This window comes from Sinocyclocheilus anshuiensis, unplaced genomic scaffold (genome assembly GCF_001515605.1).
Source record: "Sinocyclocheilus anshuiensis isolate Anshui unplaced genomic scaffold, SAMN03320099.WGS_v1.1 scaffold311, whole genome shotgun sequence".
Taxonomy (NCBI): domain Eukaryota; kingdom Metazoa; phylum Chordata; class Actinopteri; order Cypriniformes; family Cyprinidae; genus Sinocyclocheilus; species Sinocyclocheilus anshuiensis.
Window position 1 is genome coordinate 107,387 of NW_015549606.1, and position 18,239 is coordinate 125,625.

At 37.5% G+C, this 18,239-nt stretch overlaps 2 protein-coding genes and 1 long non-coding RNA gene across 4 annotated transcripts in view; 2 read left to right on the forward strand and 1 right to left on the reverse strand.

Moving 5' to 3' along the window:
• The window catches only part of LOC107659023 (uncharacterized), a 21,305-nt gene extending 9,841 nt beyond the window's left edge, over window positions 1–11,464 (forward strand). Inside the window, exons 2-3 of the long non-coding RNA XR_001630865.1 lie at window positions 11,409–11,412; window positions 11,454–11,464. This is a non-coding gene — a long non-coding RNA (uncharacterized LOC107659023). The remainder of the gene's footprint in view (window positions 1–11,408; window positions 11,413–11,453) is intronic.
• cunh1orf146 (chromosome unknown C1orf146 homolog) lies at window positions 3,490–6,987 on the forward strand. The gene is made up of 5 exons (XM_016447794.1): window positions 3,490–3,581; window positions 3,704–3,797; window positions 5,979–6,150; window positions 6,455–6,533; window positions 6,785–6,987. The coding sequence occupies exons 1-5, from the start codon at window positions 3,522–3,524 to the stop codon at window positions 6,893–6,895; spliced, it is 516 nt and encodes a 171-aa protein (XP_016303280.1). The 5' UTR covers window positions 3,490–3,521; the 3' UTR covers window positions 6,896–6,987.
• glmnb (glomulin, FKBP associated protein b) overlaps window positions 7,081–18,239 on the reverse strand; it is a 22,917-nt gene continuing 11,758 nt past the window's right edge. Inside the window, exons 3-19 of one of the 2 annotated variants that reach the window (XM_016447793.1) lie at window positions 13,459–13,569; window positions 13,279–13,387; window positions 12,864–13,101; window positions 10,444–10,546; window positions 10,166–10,341; window positions 9,793–9,846; window positions 9,654–9,684; window positions 9,442–9,531; window positions 9,101–9,142; window positions 8,933–9,006; window positions 8,701–8,785; window positions 8,486–8,595; window positions 7,895–7,952; window positions 7,654–7,789; window positions 7,529–7,555; window positions 7,464–7,497; window positions 7,081–7,373 (exon numbers count right to left, since the gene is read on the reverse strand). In XM_016447793.1, coding sequence (XP_016303279.1) covers window positions 7,340–7,373; window positions 7,464–7,497; window positions 7,529–7,555; window positions 7,654–7,789; window positions 7,895–7,952; window positions 8,486–8,595; window positions 8,701–8,785; window positions 8,933–9,006; window positions 9,101–9,142; window positions 9,442–9,531; window positions 9,654–9,684; window positions 9,793–9,846; window positions 10,166–10,341; window positions 10,444–10,546; window positions 12,864–13,101; window positions 13,279–13,387; window positions 13,459–13,569 — 1,512 coding nt within the window. In that variant the 3' untranslated portion in view covers window positions 7,081–7,339. Of the gene's footprint in view, window positions 7,374–7,463; window positions 7,556–7,653; window positions 7,790–7,894; window positions 7,953–8,485; window positions 8,596–8,700; window positions 8,786–8,932; window positions 9,007–9,100; window positions 9,143–9,441; window positions 9,532–9,653; window positions 9,685–9,792; window positions 9,847–10,165; window positions 10,342–10,443; window positions 10,547–12,863; window positions 13,102–13,278; window positions 13,388–13,458; window positions 13,570–18,239 lie in introns of both variants that reach the window. The other variant, XM_016447791.1, reaches the window with a different exon arrangement.

Below are 18,239 nucleotides of genomic sequence, written 5' to 3' on the forward strand. Positions count from 1 at the left end.
CGGGTTTAGAACAACATGAGGGTGAGTAATTAATGACAGAATTTTCATTTTTGGGTGAACTAACCCTTTAACTTTGAAACAGATCCTCACACAGGTTTGACCAGAGGACTGGTTTCTGACAGTGGATCTGAAAGATGCGTACTTTCACATCCACATAACCCCCCGCCACAGACCATTCTTGAGATTCGCGTTTGAGGGAGTGGCCTATCAGTACACAGTCCTACCATTTGGACTGTCTCTGGCCCCTCGCACTTTTACGAAGTGCATGGACCCTGGTCTTTCCCCTCTGAGACAGATGGGAATCCGCATTCTCAATTACCTCGACGATTGGCTGGTTTTAGCCAGAACAGAACAGGAACTAATCGCACACAGATCGCTTCTGATCATCTGAGCCATCTGGAGCGCCTCTTGTTGAAAATCAACCCACACAAGAGTCAGTTGTTCCCCAGACAGCAAGCAGTCTTTCTGGGGACTGTTATAGACTCGACCCGAATGCGGGCGTGGCTTACGCCGGAACGGTCCTTGACTATTCAGCGACTGTCGGCATCTTTCAAGCCGGGGACTCTGCATCCCCTCAGGACTTTCCAGAGAATGCTCGGCCTAATGGCAGCCGCCTCCTCTGTGATTCCTCTAGGCCTGCTTCACATGCGGCCTCTCCAATATTGGCTCAAAGCCCATGTCCCGGCACACGCCTGGGCCGGTTTTATGTCAGGGTTACCCATCGCTGTATCGAGGCTGTGGCCCCTTGGACGACTTCTCGCCTGATTCAACCAGGCTTCCGGTTGGGACTGACCTCCAGGAGGAAGGTGGTTACTACGGACGCCTCCAATACGGATTGGGGCACTCTGTTAGAGGGCTGTCCGGCATCCTGGTCGACCCACGAGCGGCGCCTTTACATCAACTTCCTCGAAATGATGGCAGTTTTTCTGGCCCTGAAAACCTTCCTGCCAGCCTTAAAGGGGCAACATGTCCTGGTCCGATCGGACAACATGACAATGGTAGCCTATATCTTCCGCCAAGGCGGTCTCAGGTCACGCTCCCTTTTACAGGATGGCTCGACGCCTCCTGCTTTGGGCACAGAGCAGACTCCTCTCTATCAGAGTGGTTCATGTGCCGTGCAGTCTGAACCTTGGGGCAGACGGGCTCTCCAGAGGCAATGTGGCTCCGGGAGAATGGACACTGTATCCTCTGACGGTTCAGAAAATCTGGTCTGACTTCGGGAGGGCAGAGGTCGACCTCTTCGCCTCAGAAGACAACTCTCACTGCCCAATCTATTTCTCCATACAGCGAGACGCGCTGGCCCATGACTGGCCCAGCTCTCGCCTGTACACCTTCCCCACGATTGCCCTGCTTCCTCAGGTCATCAGGCGGTTCAGGGAAGTCGGTTGCTCAATCCTCCTGGTGGCCCCACTTTGGAGGAACCAAACTTGGTTCCCCGAGTTAATGCAGCTGTCAGCAGCTGCCCCTTGGCCGATACGAATGTGAGATGGCGCCGACGCTGATGGCTGCCTCCGTGGCGTGCTCCGCAGTTGTTTTTATGTTTTTGTTAGTTTGTCCGGTCTTTAGTTATATCCCTGCACTTCAGTGACTGGTGTGCAGCACGAAGCCTGGACCCAGTATCTTGTGACGTGTCCCATGTGCTGTGCTTTTTACAAGAGCTACTGGACAACGGGCGTGCCCCTTCCACGCTCAAAGTTTATGTGGCAGCTATCGCAGCAAATCATTCCCTTGAAGCTGGCCAGTCAGTCGGCAGAAACGACTTGGTCGTTAAGTTCTTGAAGGGCGCCTGGAGATTGTATCCTGCTCGCCCTCAGACCGTGCGCCGACCTGGGACTTATCCATAGTCCTAAAGGGCCCTAAAGTGCCCGCCTTTCGAGCCGCTCCATTCGGCCGACTTGCGGCCCATGTTGCATAAGACCTCCTTCCTTTTGCCATTAGCGTTGGTCAAGGGAGTGGGTGACTTGCAGGCACTGTCAGTCAGTGCTTCCTGTCTGATGTTTGGGCCTAACGACTGTAAGGTCGTCCTCATGCCAAGACACGGTTATGTACCCAAGTTGCTCTCAGCTCCGTTCAGAGCCCAGGTTATTACCCTTCTAGAGCTCCCCGCTGCAGACGGCGAGCAAGGTCCCAATCCACTCTGCCCAGTGAGGGCCCTTAGAGTGTACATTGAGCGCTCTGGTCTTTTCAGACAATCAGAGCAGCTGTTTGTCTGCTTCGGAGGCCGCTGTAAAGGGCTGCCGGTTATGAAGGAAAGACTTTCCCACTGTTCCGCAGTTTGAAGACAGATGTCTACTTCTTTGCAATGCAAGGGTAAATAAAGAACTGATGTTTGAATAAGTAGAGCGTTTCCTTTACTCAAGAAACGCTGTCTATAAAGGCTAATGTTTTTGTGTGTATAAAGAGCAGAGAAGAGTCTTAGCATTTGCTGTCTAGTTGTAGCCAATACACTTTTGTACGTTTTAAATATCATAGCTGTTCGTATTTTAAATCGTGAGATTTTGGCCAAATGTATTAACAAGAGAAACTGAGCACCCATATAGCTACAATAAACTTTATAAACTGCAAACTGGTGAAAACGTGATGCTATTAATTTACTGCCTCAGAGGCGGCCGTTCTAATGATGGACGAAACACAGATCTCTGTCACTCGCTCGTCAAAAACCTCATTAACTACATTTGAGTATGATTTTCAGAAAGTAAGTGCAAGTGTTTGATCATATATAAAGCCAAAATACCAGCTCTGATGACGCAATGTTTAATTATTGGAAAAATCAAAAATACGTTTCCCCTTTCTATCTTTTTTTTTTTTTGTAATGCTTAGTGGTGGGCCGGGGGATTTTTTACATATCAAAACTGTGCCGTGGAAGAAAAAAAGGTTGGGAAACAGTTAAAACACCTTTTAAAAGTTTGCCTGGTGGCTAAATGATGCCCGAGTTAATTTTTTGATCAAGTACTGTATATGTTTTACTTTACATTTAAGTACAGTAAAGTTGTTTTTTTTTACTTTTTAAGTACAGTGCAGTTTTTATTTAACTTTTAGGTACAGTACATTTTAATTTAATCATTTAAGTTTTTTTATTTGCCTGTATGTAAGCAGAGCAGTGTTAATGTTCAAACTGTATTTATTTACAATGTTTAAAGTGGCAGACAATAATAAATATTCTTACTGGGAATAAAACTGCCTAATTTTTTAAACTGTGCATAGCTGTAGCTGAATAATTAGGCATACTACGCTACTGTATTTTAATGTTGGTCATTATGGTGGTACTTGGAGAGCCACATATTGTCTGAGGTGGTACTTGGTGTAAAAAGTTTGAGAACCACTGTTCTAATAAAAGTATTTTTAAACTACATTATATTATGAGCATAACAATTTGAGTAAAAAATGTATTTAATTAACATGAATTTCAGAAATGTTTTTGTATGTCCCACTTTGTGCCCATGTGCTCACTGGTGTCTGTTTAAATGTTAAAACTGTTAGCGCCACAACCGAATATCTGCTAGCCTTACAACAAACTGGAAATGGCAATCGATACCAACACCTCTTGGAAAACAACACTTATAATCAGCACCTCACCTCAGGTTTGAGGAAAAATACTGTTTTACTGTTTATGATAATACTAACTGATTTACTGACTGATTAAAACCCTTTACTCTCTGCTATTTACGCACTTATCTGTTTATGTTTCGTGTTGTTTTCGCAGTGTGATGAAGCCTCGCAGATTCTTGCAGCGCAGCAGCACAGGATTCGCCGCTCGGACAACATTCTGTCCTCTTCCTTTGTTTCCCCCTTGTCAGGTAGAAAGGAGTTACATTTTTTCAGTAAATGTAATCCCTATATCAAGAAGATGTCCTACTGGATTTTCCTTTTTTTTCTTCAATCAAATAATTTAACGAATGTGCAGCTCATGTAAAAAGGTTCCTCTAAGAAAAACGTTCCATTCCAATCTAGAAATATTATAATAGAATTTAATAGGCTAAGGACAAGAGAACATTAACGCGCTGCGAGTTTAAACAGTCATTATCAACGTGCACCACTTCGCCTGCGCCAAGTTACCTCCTCTTTTGTTTTAAGCATGTATAGCTAGCTTCGATTAGTGATGGCCTCTTTTGAAACACACTGCTTCATGAAGCTTCGAAACTTTTGCGAATCAATTGTTTCGAAACAGTGGTTCGGAATCGGAGCACGTATCAAAATGCCAAAGTCACGTTATTTCAGTAAACGAGGCTTCGTTACGTCATAACTGTTTCGAAATTTCAATAGTTCGCCTTAGAGGGGCGATCTCTGTGAACCCGTGAGTCATGCGAGTTCACTGAGATCGACCCCCACACCACTGCGTCAGCGTCTGTTTATACGATCTCGGATCAGTTTGATCAATTTGTAGATATTTTGAATGAGACATTTGTGTAATTAAAAGGATGAGTAGTAATAGTCTCTTACTGGCCTGTTTAGACAAGCTCTCCATAAAACAAACGCACTAAACTTTTTGCAATCAAAATTTTATTATTTTGATTGCATTTAATATATTATACTTTCAAGAAAGCGTTTTCATTGGGTTTGTAAAAGCTGTTTTTATGCATGTTTTGGTCTGAGATTTTGTTGCATTTACACAGTTTTGACCAGCAGGCGTCAACAGTGAATCATTTTGCGAAGCAATTGGTTCGATTGATTCGAAGCTTCGAAATGGTTCGTTTCTCCCATCACTAGCTTCGATATTCGAGAAACTTTGCTTGTAGGAGAGGTAAATTTAGCCTTTTTTTTTAGTTCCTCCTTCGTTGTGAATATAGCTTTTTTTTATTTGTTACTGTCTAATCATTAAAGTAAACTTTGAAAATATTGATTTGTTTACTTAAATGTAACCTACATAGAGTGCTGCCCCCAAACACTGCATGGTTTGCATGTCTCCTTGATCAAACACACCTGATTCAGATCATCAGCTCATTAGTAGAGATTCCAAGACCTGAAATGTGTGTGTCAATCAAAGGAGAGATGCAAAATGTTCAGTGCTGGGGCCTGGGGGGGCTCCAGGAACGTGGTTGGGATCCACTGGCCTAGACCAATGATATCCAACGTGGTGCCCTGGAGTCTGTGAGTTGCACACTAAATAAATAGTCGACATTAGGGCTGAATTAGGAATTGTGGTTAATATGTCTGCATGTTCTGCATGTCTCCGTGTGAACTGTGAAGGAATGACACGGTTTTACAGCGTTTTCAGCATCTACTTATCAATGAAGACAAACAGTCAAAATAAAAGTTTGTTTTAACTTGAAGAAATTATAACAGAAATATATTACATGCTAATATATAACTTTTCAAAGTAATAATAATAATAATTTTTAAAGGAATATCATACAACCAGGTTTTTTTTTTCATTTATTTATACAGCAGCATTATACTAAAAAATAAAAATGCAATGTTTGGTTGTAAATCAATTTTCTTTTGATTACATTTTTTTTTAAAGGATCGATTAAATGGTTTAAGTTTTCTTAATTCACAAAGGATTTCATGAGGGCCTAATTAAAAGATAGCTACTCTGTGTAGTTTAATTGTAAACAAAGTTATGTTTACCGTCATTCTTAAGTTCTAACAAACATATGGAAAGCATTTCCTTCCCCATTAATGGTAAATGCATATTGTGATAAATATCGATATGTATAATATGGCAGTAAAATATTCAGGGAAATTAATATTTCTATAAATTTAACTGGAATATTTTCTAGCATAGATTGTTGAATTATATATATCAAACAAGTAGCTCTCTAGACTATTTTATCCTTCACTCAGTAGATCCCTGTCCTTTTGGATTGCTGCAGAAAATAAGCTCTGTGATCAACAAAAGTTTATGATTCTTACATGTTTTATTCATTGTTATAATGTCCAAAATTAACACTTTGAACAACGTTTTGTAGCCGAAGTACAATCAGCAGAAGTAAAAAACTAAACGTTTTTTGCCTTGCTGTCACTTTTCTGTTACACAGGTACAGCTTTTTTGCTGGTCACACCGGAGGAGTTTCCAGCTAAGCTTGAGAATGCAGAATTTTTTGAGAGAATTGAGAAATTTGTGCAGGTCCATAGAAACAGTTTTCTTCTGCTTCAAGCCCCAGTTTACGGAAAAAGGGAGTGGGAGATTTTATCATCAGTGCAAAACAGGTGCATAATGAATTAAAATCTACAAATGTACAACCTTATTTTGAAAGCAAGCACCTTACATACTTCCTTGACCAAAGGGTCTAGGGATGGCATCTGGAGAGCCACTCAGACTAAGATCTACTCGGACTCAGAATAAGATGCCTGTGTGGCCTAATTATTTTTTAAATAATTAGTTTAAATTTTATTAATAATAAACAACTAATGAACCACACATGCAGTGAGGTCTGCTTAATTTCAAAATTCTTTTAATATACCGAGCTGGACAAATACAAGTATGTGATAAAATGGCTTAACTCTGCAACAGATTTCTTGGCTGTAACCTCAGAGTCATACCTGTGCACAGTACTGCTGATGTAGTGAAGGGAATTCTGGTCATTGCTAAGGTAAGCAGTGATGTTTTTCTACAATTTAGTGTGAATGATTCACACGCTTTATTAATTATTCAAATTTTCTAGAAATGTTTTAATTTAATAGTGAATGCTGTATCGAGGTTAATTATGGGCTTTTAATGTTCATTTTAATTTAACGTCAAGGACAGTGCTCACTATACAAGCATGCATAGGAAAATTGCATATATAAGAAGTTTATTACTAGCATGGTGCATACAAAACGTTTATTGGCCTTTTTATTCCAGGCCACAAGTAAACCCAATGTGGCGAATTTGAGAGATCAGATGTCTTTGGCTTGTACTCACATCATTGATCATAGCCCAGTTTGGGGAATGCTTCAAGAGATGCAGTTCTAGTGAGATTTACGCCATGTTCCTCTCCATTCATGTTCTTATTGCTTACTATACTTGTTCTGAACAGCAGATGTCAGTATTGTTTCATAGTAAGTTGTGTCAAATCTGTTTCTTGCCATTCATACTTTGTTGTTTAGCCTTAAAAAACATTTTCTTTCAAAATAGTTCATCAACTATTAAGAACAAAGTATAAACATAGTTAGAGGGAAAATGGCCACCTTTTATTTGTGCTGGAAAAGTCTTCAAAGTCAGAATACAGAATAGTATTGAAAATATTGATATTGTAGCTCTCACATTGCTCTTTATCATTACAAATGTGTCATGCTACAGAGAAGGTAAATAAATAAATTAATAAATACATTATTCAGTTCAGAAAGCAGCAATTGTCCCCATTTCATTTTTGACTGTCCTCAATGATTTCCTCTATATGGACCACAAGGCTTTCCATTAAGTCATATGTGACCAAGGCACACTGCAAGACCTGCAAATGATATGTTTAGTACAGCTTGTTTTATGATTCACTGTCACTATTTTAAAACTGAATTCAGATAAGTAGAACTTATAATCTAACCTTATCCTGTGCCTCACATGGCATGTTGCCAAGCGTCTCCGTTTTCACAAGCAAGCTCTGAACTGATCTCTTCCTAGAGGCCTCCTTAAATTCTGTTGGGAAAAAGCAATGTTACTTCAAGTCAAAATCCATGTTCTTCACTATATAATAATTACTATTTAACAAAGAAAGGATACAAAGCATGTATTACCTTTAGCCTTGATCTTTTTGTCCTCTCTAAGTCTTTTCAACTCTGTACCATAGTATGATTTTGACATGCTTAGACATAGTCGTAATAATTTCGTGTAACTGTCTGCAATGTGGCACAGGTCTGTCCATATTCCAGTCTGAAAATAACAGAGTGGGTCTTATTAATAGAACATGATGAAAATATAAGTGTAATGATATATATATATAGTTGTGTTTTGACAAAATGCTGTAAAAAATCTTACAGAAATTTTTCTTTCCTGTATCAATAAATACCGCAGAAGATTCAGAGACTCCATTACCCTTTAAAACAATGAAGAAAATATGAATATGGGAAAAAAAAACAACCTAAGATAATATCTATTTTGCCTAATACAGAGAGTTATGCAGAACAGGTGCATATTGTGGTAAAAGCTGACAGGTTTACCATTTGCATATCAGCAGGATGAAGGAAGGCCTAAGTAATTTATCAGGGGCAGATTATTCAGACGAGGTATGTCAATCACTCAGGTTTTAGTATCATTTTAGGAATGACACAGGATCTGCCTCAAAATATTGGACTGCTCACCATCTGTTCTGTATTGTGGGATCATGGCAGTAAACCTGGACTACACTCATAAATAAATTATGGTTAGGGATGGATTGTATCTTGTTAGTAGGAGATCTAACATTTAAAATAGAGACAGCTGCCATATGTGGAGGCTGTACTTGGGTTACGATTCATGTCAATGATTTGTTGATATAAAAATTGATTAGATCCATCAAGATGCAGTTCTGAGCATTTAGCGGCTATTGTTTTCCTTTAAGGTCTTTGTAAAAATACAGGTTTTCTTCACCTGTCCATCCCATGTAGCAAGTCGGTTTCATGGCCCTGTGGGAGAATGAGAGTTTCTCTGAGCAGTGAGATGAGCGGAGTCCCCTCAAACCAGCTGTCATCATAGGCTGACTTTAATAGCAAAAGAGAAAAATATTTCTAACATTAGTGATTCAGTGTTGATCAAAATCCTGCCACTTGGACAAGCAGACAGATAAGCAATGTTTTGTGCACTACCTTTCTGCAGCGTTCCACTTGATTCTTTATGTTTTTGATGATGATACTTTCTACACCTGCATGATGGCTAGTCTTCATGATGCGTCTTAGAGCATTTAACAAAGGCAGAATAAGCAATTAACACTCAGACAAAAATGTTCTACTTTTTAGATTTATGTCAACCAGAATACTGCATTCACATATTGATAGCAGTTTTAATTAAATATATATTTAAACTTTCTAGATACCATACCTGAAAAATGTGTGCTTGGCTTCACCATTAAGCTTCTCTATAAAGAGCTGGAACACCACAAGGCTTTTCCCTCTCTAAATGAAAGAGGGCACATGACCACAAACAAAAAACTGGCTTTAACAGATCAGATTTACTTGTAAAAGCAAGTTGTGTCTCATCCATACTTACCAAATGCTGGATCAGACAGTCAATCATAATTGTAATTAAGTTCTGTGAACAAATAACAATTCTCGTTAAAATGGTAAACATTTTTTTTTTTTTTACCAAGGATGCACCAATTATTACAATTCTGGGAATCATTCTACCAATAAGTTAAATATATATATATATATATATATATATATATATATATATATATATATATACATATATAATATTGGCTGATTACTGCTATGGAACCAATATATTGTGCATCCTTAGATTTTACCACCAAGAAGTTATGTATGTTTTAAGAAGCGGGTGATATATTATTTCTTTATTCCATAACAATACATAGCATTGCTGCATACCTTTGGAACCTCATGAAATGGTTTCAGCTCTAAGAGCTCCACTGGGAGACTGCAGTCTGTTACTCTTTCCAAACATTTAACATGTAAGTCCTAAAAAATGCAAGACATTTTCTAGCAAATGACTACTCATTACTGAAAATTAAAGCATGAACATCATTTTCTGTTCTTGTAATGACTGTAATAATAAATGTTTTGATGGAGGTTTACTCTACCAGTCCTTTCAATATCCATGATTCATCCTTTCTGTATGGGGATAAAAAGCAGGAAGGAAAGTCAGACTAAATACATGGCACACCATTTTGGTATTTATATTTATTTATTTTTAAATAATAAAAATTGTTGTTTACACACCTACTTAAAAGAAGATTGATGTATTCCATATTACACTGCAGGACGAAAACAGGGCTGAAATATTAAATTAAACATTTTTGTTAGAGCGCAGGTACATTAAAGCTGTAGCGATCGCATAAACTGCTTTCATATAGACATTGTGTACCACAAACTGAAAAAATGATGGAAGTCTCTAAATTCTTTTGGTGCCAAATATATCAGTATGTTTTTGCGCACAAAATAAGATTCTCAACTCTGCAAGTGAAGGGTATTTTAACCCCTTTTGAAAGCCCAAGAGATCTGTGGCCTTAACAGTTCACACTGTCTTTGAGTCTGGTAAACACATGGTGAGATGAGGAAAAAAACACATTTTTGAGGTCTAACTGCTACTTACCTAAAAACTGCAGGAAACACTTCTATGGCAATAAGCTGGACAAAGAGCAAGTAAGCCATGCAAGCTCTTGATTCATTCAGATGAAAAGCATCTTTCTCCGAAATTGTGTCTTCTTTTCCTCTCAAAGGATAGAACAGGATTTTTGGCAGAGATTGTTGGATCACTGCTAGGATTGCCTAGTATTTGAAGCACAGAAGCACTCAGAAGTCAGGTCATCATTTTCCTAAAAGTACCGTGCCTAAGCCCAATAGTAACAACAAAGTAAGTGATATCATTACCATTATTTCTGTGGCAAAATTCCACAAGGGTGAAATTTCTGTCATGTTCGCCTCTCTGTCCAGTTGAACTTGGAGGAGAGGTTCCCTTAGACTCTTCATGCAACTGAGCAATTACAGAAAGAAAGGAAAATGTGAAGAATTAGGTAAAATACTGGTTAAGATCACATGCATATAATCAACAAAGGGTTACATATTTCTCAACATTGTCACTTAAATGACTGCTAATTTGCAAAATGTTAACTGACATCAGACTCTGACAATCATATATTTTTAACTTAAGACACCCCATCATATCTTCATTGATGGTTTCTCTTGCATAGAACAACACTGAACATTGTCTAAATCCCATAGTTATTATCATTAGGGCCAGAGCATTTCGATGTTTCAAGAGTTTTTCAGTCTTGCGACAACCGATCATATTTTAATTTCAATCATGACAACTCTCTGAAGATTTTAGCATGGTGATGGATATGACAATGTTAATGTATTTGGTCTTGGCGGAATTGCTGCTGCTGTTGGTCATTGCTGTATTTGTAGATTATTGCTGCTGCTGCAAGCAAGTACAGGAACTTGCTACTGCCAATGCATATGGCGATACGGTGCCATGAGTATTTAAGACATACTGCTGCTGCACAAATAGCATATAAAATAACCCGTAGCAGATCTATACAGGTGGAGCTGGGGAAGGTGGAGGGTTTCAGAGAAACTCTGAAAGCACGCTGCAGGAATCTCTAGAGAATGCTAGCCAGCCATATAAATGCAAGGCAGTAAGCTCATTGGCTGCATATGCAGCATGAACCAATCAGCTGTGCCAAGTCGTTTAACTCTCTGAATATCATCGGTTAGGTTAACAACCCGTCGCCTGCGCCATCTAGAGTTTCATGACTGAACTATATATTAATACTTTTTGAGAATTGCTTGCTTTTGCTTTGAACAAAATAACCAACATTTCAATTTCTTAATAGACCAGTGCCGACCAATATATATCTTAATGGCTTTTGAATGTTTAGACGTCACTGCAGCACTGTTAAATCTAATACTAACACTATAAATACAATATAGTTAGATCTAAATCTGGACGATCGTTCATATCATTATATCCCACAGCCCTAAAACTTGCTCTGTGATAAAGCACTATGGCATTATAGACATAACAGTGTGACTTTCCAGGGATCAACGCTAAGTAATTTTTACTTGCACTGCCAACATTTTCACTGGCCCTGCCACAAAAAATAAAATAGTTGCTGTTATCATTGTTACAATCGTGTATTCTAATAAATAAGCTTATATTATATGACACCAATATTTTAGATACCAATTAAATTTTACAATTCCCTATTTCAATTATGATACCACAGCGAAAATCACTAGCAAAACATAAAATAAATATAAAGTTTAAACATTATTAAAGACAAGTGACAGCCAGTAAATAAGAACAAATAAACAAATTAAGTAGTAGCACAATTAAATATAGGCCTATAGCACTATATTTAGAAATGAAATGATGCTTTAGGTTTTTATGTTTGCAGATGTTCAGGTACAGAAATTGAAAAATCACATAAAATAACATTGCATATTCTTCACCCTGTGTTGCACCTTGATTTTTCATAGCCATTTGAAATTAGAGACAACCACTGCATTTTAATCATGAATTGAAAAAAAAGTGCAATGTTTGATTTATATTAGACTGTATCATTTCAAAATCTGAAGCAAAAACAGAATGACCTGACTTTAGCTTTGTGAAATTATGCTACATAAAACATCTGTATGAAACAGAAACAGCAGGTGGGCTGAATGAGATGCAGATTCACTCTCTGACAGCAGGCGGCGCTTATGGAACAGTAATACAGCGTTTCCTTGGTTACCGCTGTAAATGCAGCAGCTGCTTGTATTAACACTAATTTAAATGCATTATACAGAGACAAAATGAAAAGAAAACGCCATTTCTGAAAACAGTCAGTTCCCCTCAGAAACACATTCATATAAAATTCAATATTTGGATTTTCTTCCTATATTTCGCGCATCGTGAACAGTGAACTTGTTCTGCCTGCTACAGTATTTTCTCCTCTTTGTGTTTCACACAGAACAGAACAGTACTGAAAGCAGTTGTCTTTCCCAAATGCTTTTTAATCGTTTGAATTTTTAAATTAACAAGGCTTCAAAAACATGCAAATGATAAAATGTCGTGACGACGCTGCAGTGGCCCGATCGGGCAAGTGACAAATCCGTCTACTGTCCTGAACGTCTTTCACGCTGGCCCCGGGCCATCGGGCACTCCTTATTGTCGAGCCCTGCTTTCTTTAAAACTGTTTGAAAAAATGTGTATTGTAAAAGCACCATACAAATAAATTTGACATGACTTAACACAATTGGGTCAATGCCTCATTGACTGCATTAGTAAGAACAGGTTTAAAACATACAACTTTAGAAGAGCAGCTCTTTGTTTGGTGGCCATTGAGTTTGTGTCTTGATTCTTGACTTCCTGCACAAAGGGTTGTACAAAGGTCAGTACTGCAGTGCAGCATCGGCAGAGCCCATACACATCTTCCTGTTCCTGTTTGTGTGAGTAAGGTACAGGCAGCTTTGAAATCTGTTTCTGCAGAGAATCAAGGGCCAAAGCCAGTCCATGGGCCTTCGACTCACTCATTCTCAACAGCACTGGGTAGGGAACAAAAAGAAAATGTGTTATTACTTGCAGTGGCAGCAGAAGGAGCCCTGTTTATTTTTGGCTTGTATTTTTAAGTTGAAACACTGTTTTATACTGGTTTGCAGGATGCATCAGGATTATGGCTTTAGCTGTTTTGAGGTTCTTTTCCTCAGCAGTTGTTCAGTTACCTGACTGAATAAGAGGCATAAGGACAGTGATGGTGTCTGCAATGGCATTTGGATCAGTGTCCTCCACTTGCTGAAGTAAAATATCAAGGAGTTCTTTCACACTGCATATCTGCAATAAAATTGCATTGTCATTATTGCACAGTAGTATTTAATATCATATTTGAATAAGCACAATCTTACCTGTACAAGCTGATTGAGGATAGCCTGACAGTTGGCAGGACTCCGGTCCTTTCTCAGCACTTCATTCACCAGTGCAGGCAGTAGACCACTGCCCATAGACCTCACTATGTGCTGGGAAGACATTTATATATTTGCTTTTTTTTTTCCTTTCTTTCTTTTTTTACATTTAATGGTACATTTGACATTTTTACTGTACTGTACATATTAAGTGTGTCGTACATAAGTGTACATAAAAGTGTGTCGTAAATCCATTATTTAATACATGTTGGCCTACTTTTTTTTTTTTTTTTTATGTAGACCTGTCTTCTGCACATGCTTGAAATTAAAAAATCCACAATCAACATGATAACAATTTAGCATTTGATAGACACTGGCTGTGTATTTTGAAATCAGTCATTTGAAAATATAGTGTGTATTTGGTGCATTTAAGCTCTGCTTTAAAACATGCTATGGCATGTTCCTTAGTGTGTGCTACATGTGTGGAAGAGTGGAGTAGTGCAAGAAAATGGTAAATCAACAGCTCTTAATGGAGTGCTACTCCTAAGAGGGCTTCCAGTGGAGCAAGAAATCTGACTGGTTCTCCGCTAAACTGCATTCCCACACCCAAGGGTCAAGGGGGCCAGTCAGTTAGGCAGAATGACAAAGTGCTGGTTTAGCAGAGGTACAGCCCATCAAATTCTACCAATCCCAGTGGATTGATGTCACAAATATGACCCTGGGATGGGATAGGAGTTTGGATGTTGTCGCACCTGTCTGTCTCTCAGAAACCAGAAACGCACTGTAAAATCGAATTAGTTAACCTTACTTTAATCTTAAAAAAAAGCATACAAACAGATTGTCTTAAAAAATCTAAGTAAAAAGCACTTTTTAGTTACAAAAAGTTACTAATTTGTTTTAAGTTAAATATACTAGGTGTATTCCAAACAACTCATTTAAGTTGAGCTAACTAATGTAACATTTATTGCAACTTGGCATTTTTCAGTTGTATTTACTTGAACAGGGATCTAATTTATTTGTTAAAATCATGCAAACTGATTGTCGTAAAGTTTTACCAAGTGTTACTGTAATTATGTAAGTGCTTCACCTGTTCAGCAATAGCACTCACTTGCTAACATAACCATCAGAGCGACTACCGCTGCATCAACAGCTGCAGTTACTGGTTTTTAAATAAAGCATTATATAGTTTTTACATTGAAGACCCATATTTGACCTAACCTGCAGGCTCTACTCTTCAGCACAATGGTAACTTCCCCAAAAACGCAGACATGACAGAAACCCTTTTAAAACCAAAAATAGCAAAACATTAAATATTAACAGATCTCCCCCAACTTAATATTGTGCAAAAGCACATACAACCCCAATTCCAAAAAAGTTGAGACATTTTGTAAAATGTAGCAAAATCAAGAATCTGTGATTTGTTAATTCCGTTTTCCTTTTATTTAATTGACAAAAGTACAAAGAAAAGATTTCCAATGTTTTCACTGATCTGCTTAAATGTATTTTGTAAATATAAACAAATTTTGATGTTGATGGCTGCAACACACTCCAAAAAAGTTAGGACAGAGGCAAAATAAAAGTGAAAAGGTTATAGAATATCCAAGTTCAACTGTTTTGAAACAGTCCAAAATAAACAGGTGAATTGGTAATAGGTGAGGGGATCATGTTTGTGTATAAAAGGAGCATTTCAGTCTTTGCCAGCAAAGCCACTCTGTTCCAAATTTCATAAGGCAAGTGTCAAACAAATCAAAAATCACATTTCTCAAAGCAAAATCGCAAAGAATTTAGGTCTTTCACCAACTACCATACATAATATTGTAAAAGATTCAGGGAATCCAGAGAGATCTCAGTACATGTAGGGCAAAGCAGGAAACCTCAGGTAAATGTGCATGACCTTTGAGGCCTCAGATGGCATTGCATAAGAAACCATCATGCTGCAGTGTTAAATATAGCCACATTTGCTCAGAAGTACTTCAGAAAACCGCTGTCATTTACCACAGTCTGCCGCTGCATCAAGAAATGCAACTTGAATATCTGTTACTCTAGGACAGGGGTGCCCAACCCTGTTCCTAGAGATCTACCTTCCTGCAGAGTTCAGTTCCAACCCTGATGAAACAGCTGTCTGTAATTATCAAGTGCTCCTTCAGATCCTAATTAGTTGGTTCCGTTGTGTTTGATCAGGGTTGGAGCTGAACTCTGCAGGAAGGGAGCTCATCTCATATAGTCAAATAGACAGTGGAAATGTGTGCTGTTGTCAGATGAGTCCACGTTTCAGCTTGTTCTTGCACTGTTAACTTAGTAAAATTATGTTCATCTTATTTGTTTCTGCTCTGTTGACATTACTCAGTTTGATCGAGTTTTTATTACTTTCTGTTACTTAAAGCATTGCAATTAAGTTCAGTAAACTTAATTTCTTTGTGTTCAATGAAAAGGACGAACATGTGGCTCCTTTGTGGGAGTATTAGTAAACCTACAAATAAAATGCTAATTTACTTCTTTTTTTTTTTTTTTTTTTTTTTTTTTATTTTCATCATTTTCAAACTTAAAATCAGCAGGCTTTTATTTTGGCGGGTTTTGTCGGCAAGTAACTATATGCGCTTCCGACAGACGCGTGCGAGCATTAGCACTTGTACCACCGTGGACATTTTTAAAAGACTTTTGCGTGCTTTTTTCGTATTGTCAACAAATATTGTTGTAAGTTATTTACTTCCACAGTCTATAAATATGTAAGCAAAAAACACTGTAATGGTAATGTTTAAAGTGTTGTCAGGTGGTAATTGAAGCAAAGTAAACCCTTTGAAATTAGCCGCGAACTTAACTTGTCTCATTCTTAACGTAACGTTAAGTTAAACATGATGGCGCAAGCAACCGCGAAGACGGAAGATATTAATTCTGTATATTACCAAAGACTGAAGATAATACCACCGCGATAGATTCTGTATGTAATTGATTTTATTCTACGTTGAGGACACTTTATAAAAACTACAGAGGATGGGACACAGCCGCCTTCACTAACACGACGCAGTTTGAAATTCAAACAGTAACGGTCATCTGACCGGCGGACGGATGGGTGCTAAGCCAAAGGTAAGCATTATAAATGTACTTTTATTCGTCGTTTTTTCCATGTAATGTAAAATTTCACTCAAAATGTATATTGTTGTATGTTAATAAGTTTTCAAATTCCCCTCTTTGTTATTTTACATATCCCTGTTGATTAATTTGCGCGTGCGGTGGTTCAAGATACAGTCTGAGGTAAATTTATGTTTATCTCTTTTAGTTGTTTAAATTGGTCACTAAAACACGTAACTTTACAATCATATATTTAATATTTTCAAAACTTTGTCTGGTGTGAAGTGTTTGTTCTTGTAGTAAAATAGGCTTTGTCGTGGATCCTGGACGCTCACGCGATTCTGTGAGAGGCGTTTACAATTTAAAAATAATTTAAAAAAGCACACACACGATTTAGTAAAGACTAAATATCAGTCTGACAGAAGACAAAATGAGCATTGTGAAGCTATATTTATAATAATCGTTTATATTGCAATTGTGTTTCAGGGCAGTTCGTGAAGACAGATGTTAAGACAACCTTTGGACTGAAGTCAGTTCCAGTTCCACCTGCCACATCAGACTGCTGTATATGGAGGCCCTTATGTGTGTGTACTTTTCGTTATTGTGCATGCAGATATTATTCAGGTACGTGAACACTTGACTATTGCATGAATAATGAATGTACCATCTTTGAATGTACCAGAATTTTAATTGATTAATTGCAGTTGAAATAAGAATGAATTAGGAAATTTCCCCCCAATTACACTACTAGTCAAAAGTTTTTGAAGAGTAAGATTTTTAACCTCTTGAGACCCGGCAAAATATTTTAGGAAAAAATTAGTATTTTTTTTTCATGTCATTACATTGTTTAGAGCATTAATAAAAATGTAAAAAAAAATAAATAAAATGTAAAAATGATATTTCATAAGTTATGCTACGTCCTTGGTAGAGGACATCAAGACTCAAATTAAAAAAAATAAAAGACATGAATGAACATGCATAAGCAAAAACAATTTATTTAAAAAAAAAATCACCTATACATTTTTAATTTTCAGGATTTTTTTTACCAACCTTTGTATAAAGATAATTCTCAACTATGTTATAACAGAATGATTTGATATACCATTTTTCTTTATGCAATATGTGTGAAAAATGGCCATAAACAGGTTCTCTCATTATATGTATCTATAAACTGTGTTTTTGGGGCAACATGCAATGAAAAAAGAAGTGTAATAATGGGAGTCATAATTGACAAGATTTTCATAATATATAATATTTCATAGGTATATTGAACCGGTGTCCTCATATGAGGACATGTATGAAAACAATGTTCTGTTTCGTAACCGAAAGTCATATTTTGATTTGAAACCCCATTACATTTCCCTGAGATGTTGATTTATGACACACATTAAAGGGGTCATATGATGCTATTTTAAAGATCATTATTTTGCATTTTATATTGTTCTTAGTAGAATTCGTATCATTATCTAATCAGTATTTGTTAGTTTTTCCCCAATTTAATTTTTTTTTTACAGAAACACTGAATGACCAAAAAAGCACCACAGGTATAATGTAATGTACTCATTCTAAAATATTTAAAAAATCACTTACATTGCTGGTAGGTTATTGCACAAATTAACACACTCTACAATTAAAAAAAAAAAAAAGTTCTAAACTAACGCGCTGTCTTCACTGTATCTAACGCACACACTCTCAAGGCTGATTTAAGGCTTTTA